Below are 26,141 nucleotides of genomic sequence, written 5' to 3'. Positions count from 1 at the left end.
CGACATGTACAACCTTGCCTGAGTCTGCTGGCATAATTGGGGTGGGTGGTAGTGGCAGGTGAGAAGACTGAGAAACCAGGTACCCCACAGTAATGATAGATGAGTCATGCCTGAAATTTGCATAGCCTTTCTGAGCTTTAAGGAGGGGGTATCACCCATTTTCTATGATATTTTAATGTGGTTTTTTTGCTGTCAGTTCATAAGACTTTAGGAAGTTAAGTGTGAGAGTTGTTTTTTTCTTCTGTTCAGAATATTATATATATATAATTTATTGTGCTGGGTCGGGGTACATTGTTGCATTTACAAAGGTTCTTATAATATATCATATGTGAATTCACCTCCTCTACCATTATCCTTTATTTCCCCTCCTCTTATTCCTGGAATAGTTTCAACATATATCATTTTTCCATTTACATACACATGTACACAGTATTTGTACTATGTTCACCCTCCCATGCCCTTTCTTCACCTCCTCTCTCCTCCTCCCACTGATACCAACACCTATTCTTTTGCCCTCCCCCTCTCTTGTTTGAACTCCCCTTAGTGTGACCTGTTTTTCATAATATTGCTGCATTTGTTTTAGGTCTGTATTCCACATATGAGAGAGAACATGTGGCGGTGACTATAATTAGTGTGTGCCGTGAGGTTTTGTTGGTTTGGTGTTTTAAAAAAAATGGTTATTATCTTATTATTTCCTGGGATTAATGGTTGCCATTCAGATAAGTCTCTCTCACTCTGATGTTTTTTTGTATTGCTTTTGAAGAAAAATTTTTCATCACTGTTTATGGAAGAAGCAACCTAGTCCTTTTGTCACACACTTGTAGAATTAGCAATGTTCTAGACTTTCATAACTTGGAAGATTTGGTTGGTTAATGCGTTCCTCCTTTACCAAATCACTAAACAGAGACTCACCATCCTTAATTCTGGGTTTACATTTAACATTCAGTGTCTAGTAACTTCTTAATGAAAATGTATTTGTTTGAAAATACTGCTAATAAAAGTTTCAGTGCTAATGAAGTAAAGAAGTCACATTTGATTTCACAAATCACATAGTCAATTTGCAGACTTCTAGCACATATATTCTAGTATAATGAATGTCAGTGTTCAACTGCCTTAAACAGGTAGTAGGAAACTTCAGTTAGAAAACATGGATGCCCCTGACGGTTCTAACCTCATACAGATCAGCAACAGTTCAGCACTGCCTGGCTGAATAATGGGCCTTGCTTCTCTGTTAAAGCCATCATAAAGTCTATGGAAATAGATTTATGAACTCTCTTATATGTTTTTAAATGTTGAAGCTATTGCCAAAGATGTTGTAAGGTCTCTACTGCAGAACATTTATCCTGCTGAGTTAGAAAGAGATGCCTTAGCATTAATTTCCTGAAGGATAAAACAAAACAAAATAAAAAATTTAAATACCACTGAAAGCTCCTTATGATTCCCAGTGGATACTGTATGAGAATGTGTGTGAGTGGTTCTGCTTGTGAGTGTGTGTGTTTGTGAGTATGTGACTGTGTGAGTGTAAGAGTATGTTAGCCTGTGTTAAGTGTGTGTGAATGTGCATGAGTGTGTGTGACTGTGTGTGTGTCTTTGAGGTAGGGAAAGGTGGGCAGGGAAAAGGAAGAAGGAAAGGAAGGAAAGAAAGAAGCTACTTGTGCATTCTGAATAGCATTGGCAGGGTTGCTAAGCATTATTTTGCTGTCTTGCAACTCCCTTGCTTTCTTTTACAATTAAAATATTGCATAATTTTAAATGTGACTGGTGTTTATTTAAAATTTATATTTATCTGTCACTAAATTTCCTTTATGTTTCTTCTTTTAAATTTGCATGAATACAAATATTCTTGATTTCACCATAAGAATAACATAAACTTTAAATTTGCTGATTTGCAATAAGGAAAATTGTGTATTTTGATACTGCTATAAAAGTATAATGACTACATATCAGAACGAATGTCATATTTTAAAGTTAGAGACATTCCAACTTACTACAGTACATTTTTCCACAAAGAAAATCTTCATATTAATCTGTATGATATAATACCAAAGTGTTATGAAAAAACTCTTGCAATTCTAATAGTAATATCAGTACCTTGTTTTGCATTTTTTGTTTGTTTTGCTTTTAGCAGTGCTCAGATTTGAACCCAGAATCTCAAGATTGCTAAGCAAACTCTGTACCACTGAGACACTCCCCTAATCCCATGTTTTGTGTGCTTAAAAAAGAGAAAGGGAGAAAAGCCCTTGCCAGACACTGTAAAGAAAATGTTTAACTTCCATTTCATATTCAGGAGTTAAGTTCACTGAGGAAAAAGAATCTGCTGTCTTTATATTGCTGCTTTCTCCTGTGTTCTCGTGCATTTCCTGAAAGTCCTTCCACAGTTACTGTGACACTCAGGGAAGCTATTGTACCTTCCCCTGTCCCTTCCCTCCATAGTTTCTTAGTTCATGCCTCCTCTTCTTATCTTTTTTATGATCAGTAGGGATGCTAATATTGCTAACCTTTTAATGTTAGGAATTTGATATAAAGTGATACTTTTAAAGCACTAGGACTTGAAAACTATTTAATAAAAAAATGTTAGCAATTACAGTTGTCCTATTACCAAAGGTAAGATATTGGAATATCTTCTTCATTAATTCAAACTCTTACTTTTCATTTAATGTATTTAAAGAGTCTGTTGGCTAATGATTTTTGAGGTTGATTTTATTAATATTTCTCTTATTATGTATTATGCCACCTTAAGAAAATTTAGACTATGTTAGATGTGGTGGCTTATACTTGTAATCCCAGCTACATAGAAGGCAGAGGTAGGAGGATCAAGGTCTGAGGCTGGCCTTGGCAAAAGGCATGAGACCCTCTCTGAAAATAACTTGCAAGCAAAAAGGGCTGGAAGTGTGCCTCAAGGGGGATTGCCTAGCAAACAGCAAGCCCTGAGTTTAAACTCTAGCATCGTGCACACATAAGAAAAAGAAAAAAGAAGTGGCTGCATTCTGAATCTGATTATCTGTTTTAATTTACTCAGGTTTTCTGCTCGAAATATTTTGCTGTCCACTCTCCTACATACATCTATATTGTTTTGTCTTTGGGGCCAACTCAAATCTGCTTCATTGAAGACATCTTTTTTTCAGAGCCCTAAACATGTTGGTTTCAAAACTACATTTTCTTGAAATTCTTAAAGTACTTTTTCTCTGATCCACAATTCATTGTGCTTTATGAGATTTTAAGCCTTTATCAAGGAGCATATGCATTGCTTCTCCACCTGTAGGGTTTTGGGGACCCAGGTCAACAGGGAAATTCTCAGGTAGATTCTCTGAGTGGTGGATCCACTGCTGGGCACTGTCCTACACTCATTTTGTTATTATCCTGCAACTTTTGGTTTTAATAATCACAAATACCACCTCTTGCCATTTGAGACTTTGTCATTCTCACATGAACTTTTTTTCATTTTCTTGCTTTCATGTGGTATCTCTGAATCTCCTTGTGCAGAATCTTGGACCTCCCTCCTATATAGGACCACCCAACACTGAGATAATACTTAACATGGAGAGAGTTTAGACAATACCCATGTCTTATGTTTGAAAGTTCCCAGCAGCCATATTGTAGGTGATCTCTATGAATCTAGAATTAAATTGGCATACCTTTTTTGAAGAATGTATTTTGAATTGCATAAATTTTTATTTGATTCTTGTTTATCATAAAACCATAATTCTTATTCTTAAAAGAATCTCGAATAGCCAGTGGAGTTTTTGACATTTGGAAGTCAAGGAAAATTGTGATATGTGAAATTTGACACAATTTTGGAAATTTCTTCCTCATGATTTTAATTGGAAGAAAATGTGGAATATAATTTACTAAAGGTTGAAAATGTATACCAAGTGTAGTTGAATTCATTTAGTCAAATACTTGCTACATTGTAAGCACTCTCCATGTGGATAAATTCCATACGTGTCTACAAGAAGTAGGTCAGAAAAATAACTGGGCATTAATTGTTTTATAATGTTCCACTAAGAACTATTTTCTTATGATTTCAAAATATTATCTGAAGCCATCTATATTTCATGCATTTCTTTTTGACCTCAGAACATAATTGCCTTTGGTACTATTTCAGGGTGTCAGGTTTAATTGTGGTGTCAGGTTTAATTGTCCTCGTGTGACTCTTAATTAAATAGTGAGATATCATTTAAACTACTTTCATTCTTTGTTGAAACAGACTTGTTGAAATTCAGTGTACTAGAAGCCTACTTTTAGCAGACATACTTTTAAAGAAAGTAGATGATGGGTTGCTATTTCATTGGGTTTCCAATGTTATTTTTATTGCCAATAATTTGGGACGAGATTTTCAGAGCACATTTTCATAACTTAAATAAATGAGTTGGCATGAAAATAGCAGAGACAAAATATACATATTTAAGAAAATTGGGTCAAAGACTCTGCTGAAACTTAGAATTGGTAATGTTTTCTTTATGGCAGAATTTTGGTAATGAAGTATTTTCCAAAGTCATTGCCAATACAGTAGAAATGTGTCCTCTTTCAGGTACTCATGTCTCTATCTATAACTATGTAGCTTGTAACCAAAGCTATTACATTGGTAACATCATATTCATTGAATGTTTTCTTATTTTTAAATTACACAGTTTTCCTGCCTTCAGACATGGTTGCTGGTGAAAACATTCAGCAATGTAATTAAAACTAATATAAATAGCTAATTAGATACATTGGATATATTATAGTTTACAGAAATATATTCCTTTAAACAAAGCCTCCGTAATTTGTGGAGTGAGATTTGTCACTAGGTCACTGAAAAAAATGCAGGTAGATGTTAAGTGGAAGAAAGTTTCCACAAAACACTACTCTGGAGATCTGTAAACATTACAGTACACATAACGTTTGAATCATTCTTACAGATTCGGAAGAGTTACATGAAAATTTGGACCTGGACATTTTAGTTGACTTTGCATCTGGTTGTAGTGTCTGGTTCTAAATAATATTTTTGACAGTGAAGACCCAGATTAAAACTATGCCAATGTTTTGACAAAATTGACTGATGAGTTTAATCAGCCAAATTGTCCACTTAGTGAAACAAATGCTTTGACAGTATGATTTGCGTATGTGGTGTTTCTTTATAAATTAACATTTTTTAACTTAATTGGTTACGTCAACATAATTTAGCTAGATGATTTCAATGTTTGGGAGCTTTTCAAAGTGATTTTTCTTAAATGGCTATACCAAAGATAAGACTCTTTTAACAAAATTTACTATGAAAGTATAAAACAGTCTAAAATTATGATTTTAGGGACTTTTGTGAAAACGAAAACACCTCTGTGATTCTATTTAAATAGACAAATCATGAGTTTGGATTACTGAATTGGAACATTTTTATTACTTAATTATCCCCTATTTAAAACTTAAATACATTCACTAAAATGCCTTTAACAATGAAAATAAAATCTTAGTATTAAAAAGGGCTTAATGTTTAAAATTCCATACAATTTCTGAATGATAAACAAGTATATTTTATTTTCAGAGCAGTGGAATTTCAGTGTCTCTCTCTTGTGAGAAAAGTCTGCCAAAATGTCGACTTAAGAACAAACTTTAAAAAATAACATCTCATCCAACCTCGAGTTTTGTTAACTCTTTGATTGATGTTGTGGATGTACTAGATTCTTCTTCAGAGAGAGAGAGAGAGAGAGAGAGAGAGAGAGAACAAGATGTTGCATGCTAACCACCATAATTAAGTGTGCAGTGCCACCAGAAGAACTTCACATGACCTTTTCAGGAGTTACAAATCAGGTCTATAATACAGTCACACTTTTCTCGGCAATGTCATAGAAATGAGTTAAAAACCTGCGTCATTCTCAATTTTGAAATAATAGTCATGTTTTAAAAACCAAATCAATTTTTTTCTCAATTGCATGTAAAACTGTTTGTAGTTATAAAATTTCTCTTTTTACCTTTTTCCATTTAATCTTCCTATTTGCATCCTCCTTTGTTGTTTACATTTTATGCCTAATAAAAAAAATACCGCAGGGACTGGTGGAGTGGCCCCATGGTAAGAATGCCTGTCTAGCAAGCATAAGGCCCTGAGTTCAAACCCTAGTACCACTCCCCCCAAAAAAAAACACAAGAAAAGTTCTATGTATTTATTTCAGTATATATTTTATGTATATACACATTAATGATTTAATCAACTATCAATGCAAATCACATATGTTTCTCCATAACCGATTCTCTAACGTGGAAATCCACTTATTTGCAGTGGGTAAACATATATTTAGAATTTCAATTATGTGCTTTTCGAGAAGACTTGAGTTTTTTAAACAATTAGAATCTTGACTTTCTTCCAATAATGCACTGAGTATATTCACCATATTGGAATGGGAAAATGTTAAACCTGGCCTGAAAAGATAGACATCTACTGTACAAAAATTAAGTATATACATTCAGCAAACATCGAAAATGAAATAACAACCTAGCTGAACTCATACTGGGCACACATGTAATGGACAAAGATTTAGTTTTCTTGGTATCCAAACAGCAAACCTCCTATAAGGATGAACAAGCAATTCATCCTTATACCCTAAAAAAATTTAAATATACTCCATCATACAAATAAAGTGGTAAGTTAAAATAAAGATATTGTACCAATCTTCATCTATCAAATTAGCAAAATTAAAGGAATTGATATTTAATTTTGAGAAGAAAAGTATTTTTTATTGTTATTTCAATCAGTTGATGTTAGCGAAATTTGAAATGTTTTCCCCCTTTTACCATAAATGTATTTGTATAATAATATTTTTCCAAATTGTTATAGCCAATGTACAAGGATGTTTATATATGTTTTTATAATATTATGAAATAAAAAGTGAGAATTACATAAATGCCTATGAAAATAGGACAAATTAATCATATATACCGTATATGATGTACCTGTTAAAAATAAAGGAATCAATGTCCTGAAGTGAAAAGATTTCTATCATATATCATTAAAGTATTAAATAAAGTATTCACGGTATCAGACAATATGTGTATGGCACCATCAGAGTGAAATTCACCTGTGTAAAATAAACCGAGTGGGCGGTCACGTAATGTTTGTATTTGTGTAGGAACGTCTCCACATTGTTAATCTGTTTACCTCCTGACAAGGAGAAGGATGTGGGGAGGAAGGTAAAGGAAGATACAGTTTTTCTGCATATAAATCTCTATTTTCTTAAATACAGAACATGTATTATTTCTATGATTAACTCATAAAGTATACTGGTTATGTTAATTATTGCTTAAAATAATAAAATTATGTTTTAAAATTGAAGTAGACCACTTTACTTAGATAAGTATCTTTAAAATCAACAACAGTGCAAATTTTTGCCGACTTTCCATAGAAACAGGAAAGAAAGAAACACCCTTGAAATTACCTCAGTATCTTGCTCTATTAAGTAGATGGTATTTCTATGTGGTCTTTTTCCTTTTTTTTTTTTTTGCAGTGCTGGAGGTTTGAACTCAGGGCTTCAGGCGTGCTGGATTGGCAGTCTACCACTTGAGCCACACCTCCAGCCTTATGTGGCCGTTTACTTTCTGAGACTGGGCTCTATGCTGTTTGCCCAGGTTGACCTTGGACTCAGGATCCCCCTGCCTTAACCTCCTGAGTAGCTGAGGAATAGGCACTGGACACCTGTCAATTCTGTGTAGTCTTCACCTCACACACAAAAGGTTTCACTAAAAAACCCAGAGTGCTTTTTTCAACTGTAAGAAAAAGAATGTGATGACGTTTTTAAGAAATCACTGTTATTGTTGATTTTGGGGGAAAACATAACCCGTAATGTTGCTGAAAAGAGAAATATCCTATTTTAGCTAAAATTATGAATCATAATTGCTTTATGCCCTGTACCAATTTACCCTAAACACCGGAAAAGCAAACACATGGCTTCCCTATGTCCTAACGAAGAGGTCTTCTCCTCCTCTTCCCCGGCAGCGTTCAGCCGCGCCCCCATCCCGATGGCCGTGGTCCGCAGAGAGCTGTCCTGTGAGAGCTACCCCATAGAGCTGCGCTGTCCAGGGACCGACGTCATCATGATCGAAAGTGCCAACTACGGCAGGACTGACGACAAAATCTGTGATTCTGACCCTGCTCAGATGGAGAACATCCGATGTTATCTGCCAGATGCCTACAAGATTATGTCTCAAAGGTATGATGAGTATATAAACCCTCATCGTGGAGCTCTATGATGAATTGAGTATGGGTAAGAACACAGTGTTGTGCAGCTTAGGATAATTTGAAAGTTTTCAATATCACCAAAATGCTAGTGTCAGAAATTTCAAATTGCTCCTTAAAAATGTATTACATTACTTAGTAAATTTCATGGTGCAATCTGGATGTTGTTTTTTTTCCATAATGTTCTCTGGACCTGGATTCATATATGAGAGACTAAATTATTTTTCACAACTTACAAAATAAGAATTTGCTCTAAAAATTGAAGAAATAGTAATTTCCTAATTGTGTAGAGAAAAAGAGGAAATAGATTAATACGCAATTTTTGTAATCATTAATTATAATATAGCAAAACATTATTTGGCTGTGAAAAACAATCATTAGTTTTGTAGTATATAAAATCTAATACATTTGAAACTACTTACTGAATAATACAAGTTAAGGTCCATGTAATATCACTGGAAAAGAAAAGACCTTTGATTATAAAGAGATTGGTCAATAGTAATCCATACTATATAAGGTTTAAATTTTATTAAAATGTCCTGACAAATTAAGTAAATCATGTGCCTTTTAAGTATTCCTTCACTATTACTATGCTTTCTCAGAAATCAGTGAAGTCATTCGCTTATTATAAGTCCCTCATATTTTCTGACTACTTGTCCCCAGAGTAATTTTTAAATAATTATTCAAAGGATTTATTTAGTGAATTTATTTTACCTAGTTGAGTAAACTGACTTTTTCCACAAGAATTTTTATTCAGGCTTTTCTTTTTTCTTTCTTTCTACTTCTTTTTGTTCTTTCTCTGTAGTGCTAGGGACCAAACCCAGGACCGTGCACATGCTGGGTAAGCACTGTACCACTGATGTACACCCCCACGCCTTAGTTTTTTTGAGATAGGGTTTTTCTGTGTAGCTCAGGCTGCATAGATCTTGAACTCAAGATCTTCCTGCCTTCTGCCTCCTGAGTGCTGGGATTACATCGTGTGCCATTGCACGTGGCTAAACGAGTCTTATCCTTCTGTTATTTAAGAGGCTCAAAAAATATAAGGAAAACTATTGCATTTATAAAGCTAAACAAATTGTAGACCAAACTAGTATAATAGCATGTGGAAAGGCTTGTGTTCAATCCTCAGCACAAAAACACACAAATAACAACAGCAGACTTAAATACAACGAATTCGAAGGACTGTTTATTTTATTTTATTTTTATTTTTGGTAGAACTGGGGTTTGAACTCAGGACTTAGTGATTTAAAAGCAGGTGCCCTACTGCTTGAGCCACACGTCCAGTCCATTTTGCTCTGGTTATTTTGGAGACGAGGTAAAAAACTATTTACCAAGGCTGGCCTCGAACCAAAATCCTCTCTATCTCAGCCTCCCAAGTAGTTAGAATTACAGGTGTGAGCACTGGTACCCAGCTAGGACTATCTTTTTTGTACTTAAGAAAATCTTCACTTTTTAAAAAATCATTTGCCTTTTTGATATTTAAAATCCAATAAGCATTTTTTGTGTGATTAATGAATTGACAGTCAATATCAATTTATTGTGTCAATATAATTTATTGTATAAATTATTAATGTAAATTATAACATGCCAGGTGTTTGATGATTGAACCATCTGAAATATGCTTGAAGGACAATGGACTTTATGCATATCAAAGAAATTTGTCTATTTCTAAAATGATGTGTTAAGCTAAAATACATGTTAATGAGACAAGATTTTTAAGTTAGGTAGCTGGGCATGGTGGCACACATCTATAATTCCAAATACTAAGGAGATGGAGTTAGGAGAATTGAGGTTTGAGGCCTGCTGTCTGGACAAAAGTGAGAGACTCTGTCTGAAAAACAAACTAAAAGCAAAAGAGACTGGGGATGTGGCTCTTGTGGTAGAGGGCCTCAGCAGAAGGCCCTGAGTTCAATCCCCACTAACAATAACAACAACAACAAAATTAAAATTAAGGATTCTACTTGATAACAGTTTGGTTATATCTTGTTATGAAGAATTTGTAATGTTCTCTGAGAAGCAGAGTGGCACTGAATAGGCACTATGACTAAATTGTTTTTATTTATTTCAATCAGACAACCAAACAAAGGATTTCTTTTAGCATTTCTTTGGGGTGTAGTTTGAGGAGGAAATTCTGCTTTTCCCTGATTAGGTTTTCAGTTAAATATAGCAGAAGTATTAACTTCATTAGCTCTTTGATCTCTGTAAGATTTTCATTAAAATTGTTTTAATCTTTTCATTGATATTAGTAAGGACATCCAAAATAAGCCCTTAATCTTATAATGCTTTTAAAAAATAGCATGGGATACCTACACATCGAGGCAGGTCTGCAGGGTGACGATGCTTGCAGGACCGTGCTAAGTCCTGTGAGTGAGCCCTCCTCACTCAGTAAGACCTGTCAGTTCACAGAAATCACTGAGCTTCGTTCTTCATGGAAGGAAGTTCCTCACTTGCATTGGAACTGTTAAGAAGTACTACATTTACACTTGTCCAAAAGCAGTGTTGTTTGGCTCTTGGAGAGAAGAAATCACATCCATCTTGTGGAATGGCCCAGGCCACACCTGCTGCTTTATTATTAGCTTAGCTACACTGTGGGGCCACCAGGGCAGGGTAAGTAATAATAGTTGATAACTGTGATGTGGATATATCACACTGTGAATGGTATGGGCAGCTTAAGTAGATTAATGCATTAAAACTGCAATTCTTTTTTTCAATTGTGCTGGGTGGGGGTACATCGTGACATTTACAAAAGTTCTTATAATGTATCAAATATATCATACCTCAATTCACCCCTCCCCCACTGTTCTCCTTTATTCTGCACCCCCCACCACTATTACTGGAATAGTTTCAACAGATATCAGTCTTATATTTTGCATACATGCATACACAGTATTTGCATGGCATTCACCCTCCTACATCCTTTCCCCACCACCTCGCCTCCCAGTGGTATCAATTACTGCCTTCCCCCACTGTTCCCCAGACCTGTTCTTCCCTCCTGTTCTCCTATTTTGTACAAGAGAAAAGAAAAATACTGACATTTTTGTTTAAGATAGCTGTATGGGGAGTTTCCTTGTGACATATATATATATATATATATATATATATATATATATATATATTACAACCTGAATTGATTCATCTCCTCTACTTTTCATCTTTCTATCGTAGTCCTTTTCTTATGGTGGTTTCAACCAGTTTAAAAATTCTGTATTCATTCCTATATACATAGTACATTAACCATATTCACCTTCTTAATTTCCTTCTTGTACCCTCCCCTCTCCTATGTGACCTCCCCTAGGAGTGGTATTGCTGGATGATATGGCAGTTCTATTTTTAGCTTAAAACTGAAATTGTAATGGTATGTATAATAGAAAGTATCTTATACTAATGTGTTTTTAAATGTGTACTTCTAGCAAGAGACTGGGTCAGGATCTGAACACCTTAAAGTACGTGGAGCATAAAGAAACCAGTAAGATGCTAAGTGTATAAGTGGAAAACACTAAAAGAGAACTTGAGTGAACAGCCTCCTTGCTATAACCCTTCACTTATGCTTTCTCGTCATGACTTCAAAGTGATTGGCATTCTGCTATTGATGTCACTCTGAATCCTCTTCCATATGTGCTTATACTAGGGCTCATACCCTCTTCCTCTCAAAAGCCTCTTGTAGGTCAGGTATACATGATCTCAAAAAACTTTGGTACTGTTCAGTAAATTTCCTTGTTTAAAAAACAAAACTTGTGTTGGAGTCCTTCTTATAAATTGGACAAAAATTACATCTGAATGTGAGAAATTTGAATATAACATATAGTGATAACTTCTGGCCAGCTTTTTGTGATACATTTTAACATGTGGCCCATATATATATTTTTTCAAATTAAATAAGCATTTGTGAATACATATATATACAGATATATGTGTAATTTTTATTGAGATATAATGTGCCTATGGAAAACTGTACATGTTGGATGTGTGCAACTCAGTGTATTTTCAGACCAAGTTCATTCATAGAACTCACAGCAAGGCACACTCATCTCATTGAGAAGTGCCTCTTGTGCTATGCATCAGCCTTACCTCCACCCCAAGGATTGCCCCTGTTCTGACTTCACACAGAATAAATTAGTTTTGTCCATTTTGAAATTTAAATAAATGGTTTTATATAGGATATACTTGGGTTTTTTTCTGGTTTCTCTCACTCAGTGGAGTCAGATTTTTACAACTTTGCTAAAGCATTTTTATATACCATGTCTTTCACTCATTTCAGGTGCACAATGATTTTCTAATAAATTTACCAAGGGATACAGCCACCACAATAAATCAGTTTCACCATATTTCTATCAGTGCAATAAGATTCTCCAGACTAATTACTGTTAATTCCTGTCTCCCTATCTCCTTCCCCACCACATGTAATGTCTTAACTTATTTTCTGTTTATATGTTACCCTCAATGCATGATTTTAAACTATAAAAAAGAATATTTGCAATCAAGTTTAATTTATTGAGCTATTCAGGGGGGACACCATAACAGAATTATTAGCAGTTATTTCTGGAGAGATGGACATAAATTTGTCACTTGCATTTTGAATTTTCATAGAATCAAAGATCATGAATCTCAACTTTAAAACAGTCTTTCATTTAAGTTTTTTAAACAAATAGAGATGTTAAAAGCATAAAGTAAGAATTTTTTTCTACTTCAATGAGAGATCTAAAATTTTGTTTTAGTTTTAATAGTGTTATATTTTCACATGTTATGATCATATCAGAAACATGATATTAGGGGGATAGAGAGAAAGAATGAGAGAGAAGATTGTTTCTCACCTTTCTGAAAAGTTATATTTCAGTTTATATCAGCAGCACTGCAGGGGATTTTACAGCTTGCTGAAAGATTTTGGTTTCTGTTGTATTCATTCCTGGTGAAGCTAACAAGTTTTCAATGAGAGTATAGGAAGAAATGCCAGTGGCACTTTTTGTGTGTAGATAGCCTCATAAGTGCTCTGCAGTAACTGTGGGTGCACACATGCATTTTTCAGCTCACACACTCTCCTTGGCTCCTTTGACAAACTCATTACATTTTGCCTAGAGTTCTCTTATATATTGTAACAAATCAGGAAAAGTTCCTTGTGGTAGGGACTTTTCCTTTGAATCCATGTTCTTTGCATTAAAAGAACAGCTGGGCATAGAACCTGTAATACACAACACATTGCTGAAGGGTTACTATTTGCATGCATGTTTGTTTAAACAAGAAAGAAAAAGGAAAGAAGTAGAGAAGACGGTTTCCATTCCAAAGCCCAAAGGGAGAAGACATGGACATTAGGACGTCACTGTCAGTATGTTTAGCTTTTCTCTTCTAATATTTTAGTCTCTTTTGGTTCTTAGAACACATTTTTATCAATCTACTCAATTGTTTTCAAGTGCTCCTTGTTATTAGTCGGATTTTGAAAGAAATTGCATGTTACATATATGTAGTTCTAAATTCAAAATTTTAACAAGCAATATGAATGTTTTTGAGAGTGTAAGGTGAACACTAAAGGGCATTATGGTGGCTTTTCTTTGGCCAGGAGAAAAACGTGCAGCCACACTGGAAACACAGTTCATAGAAACTTAGAATCCCTTTTGGGAGGTCCACTAGTTAAAATTATCTTTATAGTAATACTGACATACCACTTGCCTTATTCATTATTTTGACATAGGCACAGATAGTGCAAAAGCAATGCTAGGTAAATGCTAGTACCTTAGCAGGGACTGACAATAGCTGCATCATGTTTCTAAATGTTTCTCAGATATAATTTCTAATATGATAGATATTGGTACATGTAGCCTACATACGCTAATGATCACAGGGATTCTGAAAAGTTTCAAGAGTTGAAGAACTCACAAAAAGGCAGAATAATTGATGTTTTGGCAATGTATTAATCCATTTTCTTGTTGCCATAACAAAATACCTAAGGCTAGATACTATAAAGAAAGAGCTTATCTGGCCCCCAATACTGATACTTGAGGGTCCAGACACTCCCTATCTATATTGCAACATGGTAGGAATGAAATGGGAACCAGCTATGTACAGAAGGGGGGAAATGTATAGGGTGGCCTCACTTCATAATAATTCACACTCAGGAGAACTTGAGGTCCTACAAGAACTACATTAATACTTCCTGAGGGCAACACCATCAAGGCCCTAGTCACCATCCACTAAGCCCCACCCTCTAAAGGTCATAAAACTTCCCTCCAGCTCCTGAGAACCAGGGCTTTCAACAATAAGGGATACACACAAACTATGTCCAACCATAATTATTTTTAAATTTTTTACTTAGCTGTATTATTTTTACATTACACACTACTCATTCTATTTGTTTTAAAACCATGTGTACTTTTTCAGTGAGTGAATTATTTTTGTAAAGAATGTCTGTGCTAATAGAAGGAAAGTACCTGAACATTATAAAAGCTATATATGACAAACCTACAGCCAGCATTATACTTAACAGTGAAAAACTGAAACCATTCCCTCTAAAATCAGGAACCAGACAAGGATGCCCACTATCTCCACTCCTATTCAACATAGTACTGGAATTCCTAGCCAGAGCAATTAGGCAAGAAGAAGGAATGAAAGGAATACAAATAGGTAAAGAAACTGTCAAAATACCCCTATTTGCAGATGACATGATCCTATACCTTAAAGACCCAAAAAACTCTACTCAGAAGCTTCTAGACATCATCAATAGCTATAGCAAGGTAGCAGGATATAAAATCAACATAGAAAAATCATTAGCATTTCTATACATTAATAATGAACAAACTGAGAAAGAATATATGAAAACAATTCCATTTACAACAGCCTCAAAAAAAATCAAATACCTAGGTATAAACTTAACAAAGGATGTGAATGACCTGTACAAGGAAAACTATAAACTTCTGAAGAAAGAGATTGAGGAAGACTATAGAAAGTGGAGAGATCTCCCATGCTCATGGATTGGTAGAATCAACATAGTAACAATGTCTATACTCCCAAAAGCAATCTACATGTTTAATGCAATCCCATCAAAATCCCAATGACATTCATCAAAGGGATTGAAAAATCTACCGTGAAATTTATATGGAAACACAAGAGGCCATGAATAGCCAAGGCAATACTCAGTCGAAAGAACAATACTGGAGGTATCACAATACCTGACTTCAAACTATATTACAAAACAATAGCAATAAAAACAGCATGGTACTGGCACAAAAACAGACATGAAGACCAGTGGAACAGAATAGAGGACCCAGATATGAAGCCACACAACTACAACCAACTTATTTTTGACAAAGGGGCTAAAGATGTATGATGGAGAAAAAGACAGCCTCTTCAACAAAAACTTCTGGGAAAACTGGTTAGCAGTCTGCAAAAACCTGAAACTAGAACCATGTTTATCACCCTATGCCAATATTAACTCAAAATGGATCAAGGATCTTAATATCAGACCCCAAACTCTAAAGTTCATACAGGAAAGGGTAGGAAATACTTTGGAACTAATATGTATAGGCAAGGACTTTCTCAATGGAACCCCAGTAGCTCAGCAACTAAGAGATAGCATAGATAAATGGGACTTCATAAAACTAAAAAGCTTCTGCTCAACAAAAGAAATGGTCTCTAAACTGAAGAGACCACCCACATGTGGGAGAAAATATTTGCCAGCTACACATCAGACAGAGGACTGTTAACCAGAATATATAGGGAACTCAAAAAACTAAATTCTCCCAAAATTAATGAAGCAGTAAAGAAATAGGCAAGTGAACTAAACAGAACTTTCTCAAAAGTAGAAATTCAAATGGCCAAAAAACACATGAAAAAATGTTCACTATCTCTAGCAATACAGGAAATGCAAATTAAAATCTCACTAAGATTCCACCTCACCCTTGTTAGAATTGCCATCATTAGCAACACCACTAACAACAGGTGTTGGTGAGGATGTGGGGAAAAAGGAACCCTTTTACATGCTGGTAGGAATGCAAACCAGTACAACCACATTGGAAAAAAATTTGGAGGCTCCTTAAAAATCTAAACATAGATCTACCATATGATCCAGCAATACCACTCTTGGGGATATACCCAAAAGGATGTGACACAGGTTACTCCAAAGGTACCTGCACACCCATGTTTATTGCAGCACTATTTACAATAGCCAACCTATGGAAACAGCCAAGATGCCCCACTACTGACAAATGGATCAAGATAATGTGGTATTTATACACAATGGAATTTTATGCAGCCATGAAGAAGAATGAAATATTATCATTCGCAAGTAAATGGATGGAACTGGAGAACATAATTCTGAGTGTGGTTAGCCTGGCCCAAAAGACCAAAAAATCATATGTTGTCCCTCATATGCGGACATTAGATCAAGGGCAAACACAACAAGGGGAATTGGACTTTGATCACATGATAAAGTGAGGCTACACAAGGGAGGTATGAGGATAGGTAAGATACCCAAAAAACTGGCTAGCAATTGTTGTCCTCAGTGCAGAGAAATTAATGCCGATACTTTAAAATGACAGAGGCCAATAGGAGAAGGGAACCAGGAACTAGAGAAAAGGTTAGTTCAAGAAGAATTAATTTAGAAGGTAACACACATGCAAAGGAAATCAATGCGAGTCAACTCCCTGTGTAGCTATCCTTATCTCAACTAGCAAAAACCCTTGGTCCTCCCTATTATTATTTATACTCTCTCTTCAACAAAATTAGAGATGAGGGCAAAATAATTTCTGCCTGGTAGCGAGGGGGTGTGGGGGAGAGGGCGGGCAAGGAGGGTTAAGGGAGGAGGTGGGGGAAGGGGGGAGATATGACCCAAACATTGTATGCACATATGAATAAAAAAAAATTTGCTATGCAGTGGTTCCTGCTAATTCAGAGCCAAATCACAATTAGATCCATTGTAATCTGAAAATTACTAAAGTTATTTTCTGCCTGGACACTTATACATTTTAATCTTTCATAAAATTATGCAACTCTGTTTAAAACTAAAACTAAAATGACTAATAGAAACTTTGGTCAGTTTATTTTTCAATGATTAAGTAACCCATTATGGGGAAGAAGGACAGGGACAGTTCCATTATATTATTCTAAACACAGAAATGTGGAAGAACTAAATTTATAAGTACTTACAATAGAAAAATATTTTTTAATGTTAATTTATCATTGATTTCAATTTTCTTTTAAAAAGAGTCAATCATGCAGAGACAGAGTTTGAGAACCTTTGAGTTGCAGTTTTTCTAATACACTTCTGTTTTCAGTGATTTGTTTTCATGTGGCAGTGTTCCTGGTAACTAAGATTCCTTAATAAGTGTATTGCCAAACAAATTCAGCAAAATTAAACTAGAAGAACTTCAAGAGAGGAGTTAGTATGATAGATTCACCTGGACATTTGTCGTGTTTGACATTTGATTTACAATACGTAAGATTCATTTTCTTCATTTGAAGTAAATGATCACTATAGTTGTTTTTAAACTTTTATCTTTTTATCTGTCAGTTTTGAATATCAGAAGATATAGGATAAAAACACTGAATTAATTACCTGGAGAATTTTTTGTGTTTGGATTTAGCTGGTTTCCTCAAGGGCTGTTAGTGGGGAGTTGGTACCCATTGTGGCATTGTGAGAACTGATGAAATCTTTAAGAGAGGGCTTACTGAGAAGCCTTTAGGTCACTGGGGATCCCCTTTCAGAAGGGACTAAGGTCTTATTGAGAAGGTTGTTGTAAAAGCCTGAGTCTAGTCCCACCCAGTTCTCTGGCTTCCTGTATCCAGACTTCATTGCTTGTGCCTTCATATGTTCCCACTGATGCCATCCACCATGATGTGATGGAGCAGAGATGACACTCATTAGAACTGAGCTGATGCAAATAACTTTGAACCTCCAAAGCTGTGAGCTCAGTAAACGTCTTCATAAATATATTGCCTTGGGGTATTTTGTTATAGTATAGTGTAAAACTAATTCAGGACAGCTTAAATTCAAATGGAAAAGAACTAGGTGGATTATATGTATACATGTTGTTAAGATTAATTGGGTAGTAATAGACTTTGAAGGGAAAGAAGGTAGAGTGATATATGAGACTTGCAAATTAAATAACCTATATTTTGCCTTGGTTTTTCACTCAATACAATGCTTTAAAGATACATGAAGGCTTTGGAGGATTGGATCTCAAAGAATCCTAACTGGCTTTCAATTTTCAGGCTCAATGCTTGTTGCTTTACATATATTAAGTTATTTAATCCTCATAGAAACCAGTATAAATATTGTTATCCAAACTTTACTGATGAGGAGAGTGAACTGCATGGAGTTTAAAAAATTTTCTTGAAATTACTGTATGATGAAACGAACAGTCATGTGGGGCTCTCTTGGGTTCAAAGCCCATGGAGTTTTTTTCTGTGCTGTTACTAAATCCTCTTTCTAAGGCAAAAAGAACAACTTTTGATACAAGAAAGGTCTTCATTCACTTTTGCAGTAGACTAGAAAAAGTGAGTGAAGAATTGGATTCCATCCACACTTTATAATTGAATATGTAGAGCAATAAGAAAAGGTGTAATGAAAGTAAGCTTGAAAAACTGATCAGTCAGATGTTCAGCTTCCGCCTTAGGAATCTACATTGCAGACTGGTTATTTAGGCATTTTTCTATTAGCTGAGTTTTAATATAAGATATGATGTTTTTGACCAAATAGGAAATACATTCCATTATGATTGATAATGATAATAATACTTAGTAACATTTGTTGTGTACTTACTACTTATCAGGCATTCCCTCACCTTGCCTTTTTTCATTTATTCTTCCCAGTAACACTGTAAAATGCATATTATTATAACTATTATTGTGCCAATGAAATAAACTACATAAGAAATTTATTCGCTGAAGTATTTAACTTTAAGCCAACACACAGGAAGGACATGATTTACTTATGATAACAAAGGTGATAAAATAAAAAGTTTTAAAATGCTGTAGAACTTTGCTTTTTTTTTTTTTTGGCAGAACTGAGATTTGAACTCAAGGCCTACACCTTGAGCCACTCCTCCAGCCATTTTTTGTAATGGGTTTTTTCAAGATAGGGTCTTCTGAACTATTTGCCTAGAGCTGGTGTCTAACTGTGATCCTCCTGATCTCTGTCTCTTGAGTAACTAGGATTACAGGTGTGAGCCACCAGTGCCCAGAAGGAACTTTACTCTTGATCATAATCATGATGGTAAGAATTAAAAAAAAAAAATCTCGTTTCCTCTAATGCACAACTCAACCAAATCTTGAGGTTTTATCAGTATGTAAATACAGTCATGCACAAATGTTATTATTAAATATGTGGAGAAAAATAATTTGACGTCAATCTGACAGGGTCCAATTGCTAACCCTTTTTTAAAGACTTGATCTAATTATGTTTATATAAAATGCTTTAGACAATGTAATACTTGTTGAAAAAGTAAGCACTGACAGAGCAGAGCTGATTATACTATCCTCTAGCAGTAACTCTATATGGTCAATATTTATTGAGAATTTCCTGTGAATCAGATGATGCTCTAAGAACATAGCATGAATTTTAACTCATTTCATTCTCCCTTAACACCTGTGAGATACCATTGTTATTCTTGCTTTAACAATGAGAAAACTAAAGCACAGAAAGGTTAAGTAACATCCCAAAAGTTATGCTGTATATGGCAAATACTCAGTTTTAACAATGCAGCTCAAAACATGCATGCATGCTAACTACTAAAATCTATTGCTTTGTGAGCCCTATCTAAAATGCATACTCTTTTTAATAAAACTGACTGAATTGGGAAATAAATGTGAAAGAGTAACTATCACGCTAAAGAAAATGAACATGTGCACACTATCAGTGGCTAGCATAGTTTCCACATCTGATTATGAGTGTGCTGTGAAGCTTATTAAATTATGTAGCATTTACTTCTGTCTTAGGATGCGGTTCCAGGCTGAAACACTCAAGTACACTTTAATAAAATGAAACCATTTTATTTTAAAAAAAAAGTACCATGAAGTTAAGATTTTTAAATTGTTTTTAACATGTGGTATTTCATGTAACACAATCATCTGAAGGAATATTTCAGCAAATGTAAATGTCCTGGTGACGAAGGGAGATAGTTTAAAACTTATATAGCACTTGTAATTAAAGGATACAGATATTACTTAGTGTACAAACTCAGGAAAACTGATTGTTCACGAATATGTGCCAATATTCTATAATTATCTTCAAATAATTATCACTGAGAACATACATCACACTGACTTTTCTTAACCCAACGTTAATATACATAATAGAATATTATATGATTACTTATGTTTTATGGGAGATTTTAGAGCAAATCTTGAAATCAGAGCTTTTGCTAAAATATAAAAATGAAAGTGGATATTTATTTGTACTACAGCATAGTAATTATTTTTTATTGCATAGTTAGTTTATTCTTGGTTAGTGTACTCATTTTATTACTTTTTCCTACCAAAACTAAGATTATGTTGAAAACGTATTGCTGAATTTGCCTCCTTGCTTACCATTTCTCTCTACCACCCACAATCTTTTACTCCTTGTTTCTTTATTTTAAAAAAATTACTAAATAAAATGTACTTCAAAATTCATTCTGCATAATATATTTTGAATCTTTCAACATGTATCAATGTGATTAGTTTAAGAGAAATGTTATTTCTGAAGGTTCTGGAAATAACTATTGCCTTGATATTTATTAATATGGAAAAATACATTAATTGGAAATGGTTTCTGTTAAGATAGATATTTACTATATCATTTTGGTAGCAGGAAGTTATGTTAAGCATATTTATTTGTAATTAGAATGACTAGATAGTAAAAGCAAAGTATGTTTTTTCATAATCTTATATATTGAAATCAAAGTATGATTTCAATATATAAATATATGCATGTCTGAGTTTTGGTTCAAAAAACTTGAGGTCTTTCCAAAATTGCCAGTACTCCTAATTATTAGTGCTTTCAATCTCTGAAAATAAACATTTGAAGTTGTTTCCTGGACTTGTTTGTGTATTGAGGAAGTAATGCTTGGTAGAGAAAACAAGTCTGCAGTAATATTACAGCACAAAGAAAATATACTTCAAAATAATAAAAAAGACAAGGAGAGATAGGTGTTATAGAAAAACAGAGACAAGATAGCTATTGGTTCAAAGGTGAGTAGGTAGTAATTGAACTAAAAAGAACCTTTTCATGTAAGATTATTGATGTTGTTGAATTATTTAGAGCCACTTTGATCCCAAACCTTCAATACCCATCAACTAAATAATTCTGTATATTTTACCATTACATATCAATCCACTCCTGGACTTTTGAATTTACTTAGCAAATTTAGCATGTTAGTGTTATATGAAACTTTATGATAGTCTTTTACCCATATCTTACTAGAGATAATTTTCTAATTATTATCTTTGATTTACTGACTTTAAGTGTTGTATTTGTTTTTTGGATGTACTAGTTTTGAATTCATCTGAACCCTGGGTACATATTATATCTTTGTGACATATATTATGTGTTTCTGAAATATCTCTCTGTATTTCATCTTCTTTCTCTCCTCAAACCAAAAATAATTGCATTTTTATTATAGTATGGTATAAAAATACCAGTTTTATCAGTTAAAGATAAAATCTTTATCATTCCAGACAGTAGGAGTTGTTTATTTTTAGGTCTTTAAACATTAGAGTCACAAATGTGCACTCCTTTTTGTTTTTTGGGTTTTTTTCAAGTTATTCTCTGAAAATTTATAATCACAATAAAACAATAAAAGGTCTTTCATCTTTCCAAGGAATTCAAGTAGATGATTCTTGCCCCAGGAGATCAGATTCTCAGTTACTTTTCCTATCATATTCTGTGGAAAACTGTCTTCCAAATGACTTTACAGTCAATTATTTCTACCAATAACATTTCTGTTTGTGACATTAAAACACACATATGTGCACACACACACACGCACACACACGCATGCACACATGCACACACATGCTCACCAAAAACATTGTGTGCAGTGTGATTTGTCAATGAATATCATAAAATAGAAATGTTGAAATATATTAATTATATTTATGAACTTTAGGAAGATTTTCAGAAAACACCAATTAGTCCTCAGACATTTATACCTCATTTTGTAGATTCCGGGCATGTGTTTTGAAATCTTCACAATAGACTTTGAAATCCAGGCCATGTTGCCTCTCTGAGCAATTTAGAGGTAAAATACTTGTCTTCAAAGCTCATTATAAAGATAGAAATATCTGGGTTTCCACATGTACAGTGTCATTGTGCTAAAGTAGTTGTTATTATGGCAGAGGTAAATACTTTTACATCATTCTTTATTGTTGGATAAGAGATGACATTCTGAATTTTGGTGATGTTGGTTTGCTTGTGTAATTCAGAATAAAAGTGTTTAAGGAACTCATTCTTCAGAAGGGATCCCTCTGAGGGGGTGGGGGCAGGGGGGAGAAATGAACCAAGCCTTGTATGCACATATGAATAATAAAAGAAAAATTAAAAAAAAAAATAAAAGAAGGGATCCCTCTCCATTATAGCTTTAGCAATAAATCACCTTCATATCCTAAAATTAGTTAATTAATTAAACTATAAAAGTATACAACTATCTATCCACAAGTGTTATATTTACATTTATAAGTACTTTTCTGATTCTAATATTTTTAATTCTATAATGACCTCCGAGTGGTCAATTTTGTGTCTGAGAAAATCCTGAAAGCATATGCGTTTTAACTTTCAAAATAGGAAAGGTTTTTATTTGGGGTCTTTACTTCTTTTAGTTCTGGGATGTCAGGATGGATTTCTATAGTATGCATGGTCTTCCTTACTATACTCCTTACTTTATAATCCCCTGTAACAAAGCCATCACTTTCTTAATCTGAAATTACCTTTCTGATTTTCAGTCTTTTTGATTTCTGTCCTTAGAGGTGTCTTTCATCAAATGGGCCAATATCTAGGAGACCATTTCCAAAAATGATATCTTCCATTTCCTTACAAATTACACAAAAGCAGATGTTTTTCTTTGCCTTCGTATTTAATTATTTAAAGAGAACAAAAGTGTTCTCTTTAATTTTATTCTACCATTCTACCAATTTGGAATCCTGTAGAACATGACCTTACTTCCAATGCCCATAAAAATTGCAAAATGTTCTGTCTTTAATCAATTTATATGTAACAAATACATTTTTAAAACTATAAGCAGTGTCTCAATAAAGTCAAGCTACTAGTTCTCACAATAGCAATATGCTTCCCCCATAATATAGGAGCAAGATTTTCACACATTTGAAACTGTTTATGAATCCCAAATAAGCACAATTGCAAATAAATTTTCATTCTTCCTATATGAAGTACCTTATGACATTACAAAACCACTTATTTATTTGCTAAGACTCACAAATACTTCAAAATTAATTTTCTCTATTATAATTCATGCCAGTGGTGGTAGGGAATAGTTTGTCATTGTTCTATTTTGGCCATTCACCTATGGAAAGCCAGAGAGTTATTTTTGGAAAATTCTTCAGAGGTACATGGAAAAATAAAAATGAATTTGCATCTCTCTTAGCAGATGAGTAAGAAACCTGTCATTTCCAAATCCTACAATCAAAGTATCATACTGGGGGAATTTCCATCATCCTTGTTTCTTGAAGTGATGTATGTTTTAAAACACAAGCTGTGGGCTTGATTGTGACTCAGAGCGCACTTAACAAGTACAGGGCCCTGAGTTCAAACTCCACTATTATCAAAACAAGAAAACAAGAAAGAAAAGAAAGACAAAACAAAAAGCCACACATTCTTTCATAAACATTATTGAAAATAAGTTATTAGATCATGTCTTTGTTATGAAAATTTCAGTTTTAAACTGTGATAAAATCCAGATAACTCAAAATAAGTACATAAATAAATAAATGGAAGTGACATGGTAGGGCAGGGTAGGTGGGGGTCTGGGCATTTCTCGGTTATGAGATCCAGGTTCTTGGTGAATTCAGCAAAGATTCAGACATAATTCAGACACTCCCACAGACCAGAGCAGACCTGAACAAAGAGGCTCAAAGGCTCCCATTCCTCTGTTCATGTTGCAACTGATGGCTGAAGCTGGTGCTGAAGGGGATTGAGAGAAGGGGATTGAGAGAGGACTTGAGAAGGGCATGCCTGTTATGATTGGCAGCTTTGATTGACAGGAGGATGTTATATAGCTTATTTTTGACTGTACCTGTCCCAAACCATAATGCATCCTGTTATAATTACATGCTTTCAGTAGGGGGTATCTCAAAAGATCATTTGAGGACAGGTATCCCAGTACTCAACTCGTGTGCTAGTTCCTGGACTTTTTCTTTTGCACAAACATCCCCTCTTATCATAAAGCAGTGACCACTGAGCTGACCACAAAAAGGAGTTCCAAGGGCCTTCCCAACTAGATGATTCCTGAAAGGAGACATGTCCTAGGTAGGACTTGGAGTAACACCCATTTATCCCTTCCTAACCAATCTATACTTCCCTATTCCCCGCCCCAAAAGTACCTTAGTTCAGATAAGTGAATAATGAATCTGCAGGAAATAAAACCTTACAAATTGTTTGATAAACCTAAAATGACTTCCTTGTCTAATATCTGCTAATCTCTGTTGGCTGCTTCCTTAAGTTTCCAAAGTGTAATGTCTTTTCACCCCAGTAACCCAGGCTCTCTCACTCAATGCTAGAGCAGTTCCAAGTGTCAGTAAGCCCAGACATGTAGCTTCATGCCTGAATCCCAATAAAACCCATTTATCCCCTTTGGGTCAGCTTGGCAGCAAATCTCCAAAGCAAGCATTTGTCAGATGGTGGGATGCATATATTAGATTGTTTAAACTCAGTAATTTTAAGTGGAGATGGTATTACTTTTCATGGAACATTTAGTGGTGCCTAGAAGTATCTTTGGTTGTCACACTGGGTGGTAGTGACAGCTAGTATGAGGAGGCCCAGCATGTTACAAAATATCCACACACTGGATAGCTTTTTACAATAAGCAGTTAACAAGCCCAAAATGTCCATAGTAACAGTGTTATGAAAACAACACCAAAAAACAAAAACAATCAAAAAAACTTGCCTTGATCTGATCAGCACTCATGCCTGGAGCTAGGATGAAGTCCTAGATGAAGTCTTGAAAGAAAATGGTCACCCAAGACAAATCCTTATGTTCTTGTCAGAAAAAAAATGAGAGAAGTAGATGCTGGGGAAACAGAACTATTTGTACACCAAAGGTAATTCAGGGTTAAAGAGTTAGAACACCTGCCTAGCAGGTACAAGGTCCTGAATTCAAACCTCAGTACTGCAAAAAAACAAAACAAAAACCCAAAGGTTATTCAATGTTATATGTGGAAAATCACAAAGTGGTTTGTGGTTCATTACAAATAATGTCAGGTGAAATACTCCATATTACAAATATAGTCAGGAATATTACTATTTCTTTAAAGCTTCCCAGTTAGGATCTCATCTACACACTTAAAACAGACCTTATTTTGAGCTATGAAAATGTCATTTGATTGATAAGCAATGTGGCTTGATATAGCTCCACAAAGTGTTCCTTAGGGCTAGTATTAAATAATCAAATTTTATAGATTTTTCTTTCTTCTACTTAAGTAAGGTATTTCAAGCAAATAATCTTTGCAGATTTTTAGAGGATTATAGGTAATGTCATCTTTCCAACACTTTCATCTATGGAAATAACCTGCATGGTGTGGAAACTGTTGTAGTTTTAAACCCAGCAGGCTAATGTCTGAAATACAAACTATTAAACCCTAAGGGTAGGCCTTGAATATAAAATCTGCCACTGGTGAAAAAGGTAAGAGCTACTTTGTAAGGAAATGACTCTTGGAAAATCCAACAAGAGAGTTTAGAAAACGTCAATGCCCTTTCCAAATACGTATTGCTCCTAATTTTCTATATAGCTGGCCACTTCAGACA

At 34.5% G+C, this 26,141-nt stretch overlaps 1 protein-coding gene across 43 annotated transcripts in view; it reads left to right on the top strand.

Annotated features, from left to right (window-relative positions):
* Adgrl3 (adhesion G protein-coupled receptor L3) overlaps positions 1-26,141 on the top strand; it is a 1,316,738-nt gene that overhangs the window by 316,914 nt on the left and 973,683 nt on the right. For all 43 annotated transcript variants that reach the window (XM_074042162.1, XM_074042151.1, XM_074042155.1 and 40 more), the window contains one exon: positions 7,964-8,177. In XM_074042162.1, the coding sequence (XP_073898263.1) occupies positions 7,964-8,177 (214 nt within the window). The remainder of the gene's footprint in view (positions 1-7,963; positions 8,178-26,141) is intronic.

Source organism: Castor canadensis, chromosome 9 (genome assembly GCF_047511655.1).
Source record: "Castor canadensis chromosome 9, mCasCan1.hap1v2, whole genome shotgun sequence".
Lineage (NCBI taxonomy): Eukaryota > Metazoa > Chordata > Mammalia > Rodentia > Castoridae > Castor > Castor canadensis.
Note: the sequence above shows the minus strand (reverse complement) of the source record. Positions and strands in the feature narration are given on the sequence as shown.